Source organism: Pterocles gutturalis, unplaced genomic scaffold (assembly GCF_000699245.1).
Source record: "Pterocles gutturalis isolate BGI_N339 unplaced genomic scaffold, ASM69924v1 Scaffold53328, whole genome shotgun sequence".
NCBI lineage: Eukaryota > Metazoa > Chordata > Aves > Pterocliformes > Pteroclidae > Pterocles > Pterocles gutturalis.
Genome location: NW_010127688.1, coordinates 1 through 6,049, shown reverse-complemented (window position 1 = coordinate 6,049; position 6,049 = coordinate 1). Strand labels below are relative to the sequence as shown.

Below are 6,049 nucleotides of genomic sequence, written 5' to 3'. Positions count from 1 at the left end.
TTTCTCTCGGTGCGCTGCTGACACGCTGCCAGGGCTGGGAAGTAAAGGGATTTCACGCACGGAACAACCCCTCTGCCCATGCCAGCGGCTGTCACATCGGTGATGGAGGCCCTGCTCTTAGAGGAATGCAGCAGAGGTGCCACCCTCGCTCCCTGAGGCATCCCCGCACATCTTACACAGCTCCCTGTGCTGCTGCGGAACTGTCCTCAGCCACTGTCACTCGCTGGCACTTGCGTCACTGTCACCCACTTGCCCAAAGCCGCTAATTGGTCCTTGGCCTTTCCAGTGGCATTTGGGTTTTGCAACACTGGCAGAAACGCTCCACTTATGCAAAGAAGTCACGTAAGCTGATGAAGGCCTGGCAGGCACGTACCCTGAGCTCTCAAGCAAGGACCTTGGGCATCTGCATACAAGTGAAATAATTGTATGTAAATTTTACCGTCTGACTATAGCATGGTTTGGTCTGAGCATTCATACCAGTGTTTACTCTAGAATGGTTACTGTGTAGCCATTTTGTATGTAAACACTTAAAGCAATACAGCCTGTAAGGTATAAACAAGGTCTTCCCTTACGATTTCTTCAGTCTTGTGGCATCTTTAGTTTATTTGCTGGGATTTCATGCGTGGGCTTTGATTACAGCAAAAATTTGCATATTGACAGTCTCTCAAATGGGAGAGTCAAGGCTGAGGAAGTAAAAATGCAGTTGTCTCCGTTGCATAAAATACATAGTGAACAATTTACTGTAACACCTTAATTGTAAAGAACTCTGTATATAAACTATAATCCTCAAATTTAAAGATAAGATGTGACAAAAATTATCACAGTGGTTTGTCTGTTCTGTAACTTGTGCAGGCTTTCAACATGCTGTCATGGTAAAACCTGCTTTGGAAGCCTGTCCATCAGTGGATGTGAGGAGAAAACTTAGGTCTGTCTGTGTTCTAGCACACATCAAACTATACCTCTGTCTGCAGGGTGAAAAAAACAAGTGCACCATATGTGGACTGCAGCTTCATGTGTGGGCCTGAGATAGTGCAGCCTTTTATGGGAGGGCCAAAAAGGCAAATGGATTTTGTTGACACCATGGGATTGTGCTGCCTTTGTAATTCTACAGGTATGCTGTAGCGAGGTACAGACAGCTTATATCTGACACATCTTATGTATGATGTACCTTTTATTGCTGTACGTGCACAGTGCCAACTCAGACAGCAAGGCAGGCCTTAACCAGTCTCACCTGGTTTCCCTGGGTATAAAGATGCCCTAAAAGAATCACAAGGAGAAATGTCAATGCTTGCTTAGTTGGAGTGTGTTTCGCTATTCAGAAAGGCAGTGGCATAGCACTCTTCAAAATGCACTTGAGAAAAGCACTTGAGAAAATTTTTATAATTCAGGCAGATGCTTTAATTGTCTAAACTGTCAACAGGACAGGTCCAGACTATTAAAGTAAAGCAGAAAGTATTGTATAGCTACAGCACAAAAGAAAAAAAAGCAGGTACTCGTCCAGTTGTGTCACAGAACTTTTTACCTGACTCTCGCTTATTCCCTTACTCAAAACCAGCAGTTCGCCTCTATGGAGCACTGTAAGACAATCAGGTAAAGCCCCTGGCGGGTAAGTATTGGAACGATAATGATAAAATGAGTACCTGGGAATGGATGCTATAGCAAATTAGTTTTGTGCTAATGCTCCTTTCTGGGATGACATAAGGAAACTTTGCTTGAGTGAAGTGTGCTTTAATCTATCACATTTGTGTAAACAGATAATTAAATTGTAAATCACAATTCAAGTGGTAGAGATTCATGAGGTTTTAGGAGCACTTTAATCACCTTCATGAGTCCTCTACTGTTGGTGAAAATATCTGCTACTAGTATCAATTGCTTGAGCTAGTTAGTCCTCACTCATTCTATATGCTAGAAGATAAGGATACCTTAATATATTAGCCTCAGATGGAGAAAAAAGTCCACAACACTGAAAGATGACCAGTAGATTATTATGCTGGTTTAATGCACAGAGGAACACTAACAATACAGTGAATGGTGTTATATTTTTAAACCAAAAAGGTCATTTGTATCCCTCAAGATTCTTTTAGATTAACATTACCACTGAAAGGTTACTTGTCCCCTGAAAATATCTGATATTCTTGATATTCCACTTCCATTATTCTTACATAGTGTTCTTTTAATGAAATGTTATATTGTGTTACCTACTGCATATGGTACGTACCTTCCCAGATTATAATGCTGAGGGTTTTTTTTTTTTTCCAAAAGAAAAACTTAATTTAGTTGTCCTAATGCTTGCAGGCACTTTCCTATTTACATAGCCACAACTGAATAATAATAGTTCCAGTGAGTATTTGAATAACTAGTTGCAGAACTGGGCTATAGACCTCCTTATAGAAAGGAACAGTATTTCTATAGTACACTCCACAAAGGTCTACGAAATTATATAACAATATAAATAATGTTCACCTCCAAACATGTTTATTAGGACATAGAGTCTTAAAACATATCCTTACTTGATTTTGCTAAGGCTAGTCCTTAATGAATAATTAACATCAAAATACTAAAGATAGGAGCTAGTGAAAATTCAAAACATTTTTCACTGACATTACAGCTGCTGCAGCAATATTTCATGAAGAAGTTGGTTTTTTTCAAGTATGCAATAAGATCAGCTTTTTCATTCTGCTTTTTCATTCCAGCAAAAATCTTTTTTTGTACCAGGAATGTATTTCTTAGGGTTTTCCAAATACTCCATCAGTGTACTCTTACTCCTGATAACTCCTGAAAAACAAAACCCATAGTAAAATACAAGGCTGGCCCAACATAGTACATTTATGAAAATATCAATCATCTCCAGTCGAAATTGTGGTGCTCCTGAACATAATGTGCCTAGAATCCAAGAGGAATGTGGGCATAAATGATACATAATATAAAACACACAATGTATGCATTGTCTTTGTGTCACTTTAATAACTCAAACATAAATTCTTTTTGCATCGTGGAAAGTTGCAATTCTTTGCATCATTTCACATAAAACTACTTACTACTTTTAAACTATGCAAATATCTTTGTAATTTCAGTATCCAGAAGATTCAACTTTAATTTCATACAACTGTTGAAAATGAGTGTCAGCAGATTGACATGAAATTCATCAAGGCTGTCCTTCATTGAAGGGCATAAGAAAAAGGCTTGTCAATGGCCACTTCCTGGAATCTTTTCACAGAAGTTGAAAAACTATTAGCATTTCCTTCCAAGCCTGCTACAACCTGTCTCTATCAGCAGAAGCCTGCAATGGTACGGAAGACTACTGAAACACCTATAACGACACGTTCAAGTTTATCCTCTGACCTCCAAAGCTGACTCTTCCTGTTGTCTAAAGTGGACTTAGGTATCGCTTTGCTGGCTTTCTTTTAAAAACTTGTCCTAACATCTGTATTATTTGTAGACTGAGAAAAAATAGTTAATATATGCTGACAATGTTTTGTGTGAAGGAAGTCCTAGTATAAAGTGAATGGCACAAAACATTTCCTAGAAATCACATAAAAATAAAAAAGTCAGCCAATTCTAAAGCACCTTAGTAACCAGAAAAAAACCCAGGACTGTATTTGTAATTAATAGCTTGATTCAACTAATATAATTTATATTCAAATAACGTAATTTAGATTCAAATAATGTAAATAAAAACAATGAAACCCACACAGAATTACGTTTCATTTTCAGATGTTCCATTGCTTTTCAAGACTGACTGCAGGAAAAACACAAGACAAGTCATAGTTACTAGTGGGTGACAGTCCCTGCCCGTGGCAGGGGGGTTGGAACTTGATGATCTTTAAGGTCCTTTCCAACCCAAAACATTCTGTGATTCTATGATTCTATGACAGTATTTAGTCAAGTGTTGCTGAGCGAAACAACTGCAGCACACTATGATGCCAGTAGAGGGTAGTGACCAGCAAACAAAATCTAAAAGCACTCTTAAAAAACGGAAATTAAAATCTGCCCATTGATACTACAGAGTTCTGGGAAAGCTGTACACCTTCTGACATAGCATGCTAAATATTGGTAAAACTTTTAACACAGGGACCGAGGATTTTTGTTTCTGAAACTATAGTTCAGATTAATCTGCAGTAATACAAAATAAACAGTTGTGAGAGTAACTCCTTGTGAGTAAGGCTTTCTATTGTACCTCTAAAGAAAACTTTTTTTAAAACATATGTTCCCTCCAACAGTGCACGTCATCCATGTTACCTGTTAGTTTTACTTTTGTTCTTGTTTGCATCTGATAAGAAAATCCTGCAGCTTGTCCTGTTCTGCAGCCAAATAAACCCCCAAAATTGGGTTCTGTCTTGCGCTTTCCATCTTTTTCAACCATGTGGCACTGAGAACATTTCTGAATAAAGATCTTCTTGCCTTTTTCAACATCATCCATTTTGAGCTATGTAAAAAATATAGAAAGGAAAAGGAAATTTGAACAATGTTACAGAAAAGTTCATTTTTGTTGGTCATATTTATCATGTCCTTCTAGAGTTTCATAAAATATTTCTGTCTTGCATGGTCATAAAAATAACATGTATCAAAGTAATGAAATTTTGATCCAGGCTTAATTTTAAAGGTAAGTTTGGGTAAGATTCTGTTAAGCTGCACAATTTCTTAATATGATCCGGTTGCTGATGGTCATGAACTAATTTTTTTCAGTATTCCAATTTACAATTAGGAAAAAGCACCATGGATTTTTTGCTGCATCTCTGAGAGATGCAGAATGACAGAATTTGTTATTCTTATCTTTGGAGGTTAAGGTAGCTTTAAGTTCCTTGATTGCTCTTCTAGAGCTACTTTGATGGGAAGGGTAAAACTTAGTGTACCTCTGTCTAGAAGACCAATCTAGAACACAGCAGCACCTCAGGATTTCCCTGTGGGTTCCAGTGCTATCTAGAGTATCTCCAGAACTGTAGAATTCAACTCCTCCTTCAGTGCCTGTCAGGGCAAGTTCGTGAGGAGGGGCACTTCCAGAGGCAACACCCCTGGTGGAGGGGGAGGGTGCCTGTGGGGCTGCCCCAACCTGTCCTGCCCTGGGGAACTGTACTGTGGATCTGTGGATCACTGACCCTTCGGTGTGCGGTGGTCAGGGCCACTACAGCCCTAGGGCACTGACAGCTCCTGTAGTCAGCAGAACAACTCACTATTTTTTAATCCAACTCTTAAAGTTATTATGAACTCTATAATAACTTTGCATTCTTTAATTAGCTGTGTGCTTGTTTTCCTACAGATAGTTATTTTTCCTGCATATTTTGTGTGTTTGTTTCCCATGAAATACATTGAGTTCCCTGGGCATCTCTGTCCTGAGAGTTCACAAGGTGCACGTCAAGCCCCTCTGTTGCCTACAGCAGCAAAGGGCTGGAACTCTCTCTTTATGCCACTGGTGCTGTTCCAAAGGAGGTGGGTCACCATGTAGTGTAGTGAGTCTCTGGTTGAAGGAGGCCTTTCAAAACAAATAAATTATTGCAGCAGAAATGAGTATGTCAGGGAAATATTGACACATGGTACAAAACTGGGAGGAGCGGTTGATACACTAGAGTGTCATGCTGCCATCCAGTTGGACCTGACAGGCTGGAGAATGGTCTGACAGGAGCCCATCACCATGCACCAGTACATACATGCTGGGGGGTGACCATCTGAAAGCAGCTTTGCAGGAAAGGACTTGGGCGTTGTGGTGGACATCAAGGTAAACATGAGCCAGCAACGCGCCCTTGTGGCAAAGGCTACCAGTATCAAAGGCTACCAGTATTCTGGGCTACCAGAGAGTCACCAACAGGACAAGGGAGATGATCCTTCCCTTCTACTCAGGACTGGTGAGGCCACACCTGGCGTACTGTGTCCAGCTGTGGGCTCCCCAGTATGAGAGAGACACGGACATACTGGCGAGGGTCCAGCAAAGAGCCACAAAGGTAACTAAGAGGCTGGAACATCTCTGCCGTGAGGAAAGGCTGAGGGGGCTGGGTCTGTTTAGCCCGCACAGGCTGGCGGGAAGCGCTGCCGCCTCCGCTCCCGCAGGCCGGGC

General features: G+C 40.6%; 1 protein-coding gene across 1 annotated transcript; it reads right to left on the bottom strand.

Annotated features, from left to right (window-relative positions):
• Positions 1–2,606: 2,606 nt before the first annotated feature.
• On the bottom strand, positions 2,607–4,420 carry LOC104466034 (cytochrome c, somatic-like; the record flags this gene model as incomplete). The annotated part of the gene is given in 3 exon segments (XM_010079336.1): positions 2,607–2,706; positions 2,708–2,775; positions 4,240–4,420. Coding segments are annotated over 3 exon segments (349 nt in total), but the record flags the coding sequence as incomplete, so codon positions are not given.
• Between the last annotated feature and the right edge of the window lie 1,629 nt (positions 4,421–6,049).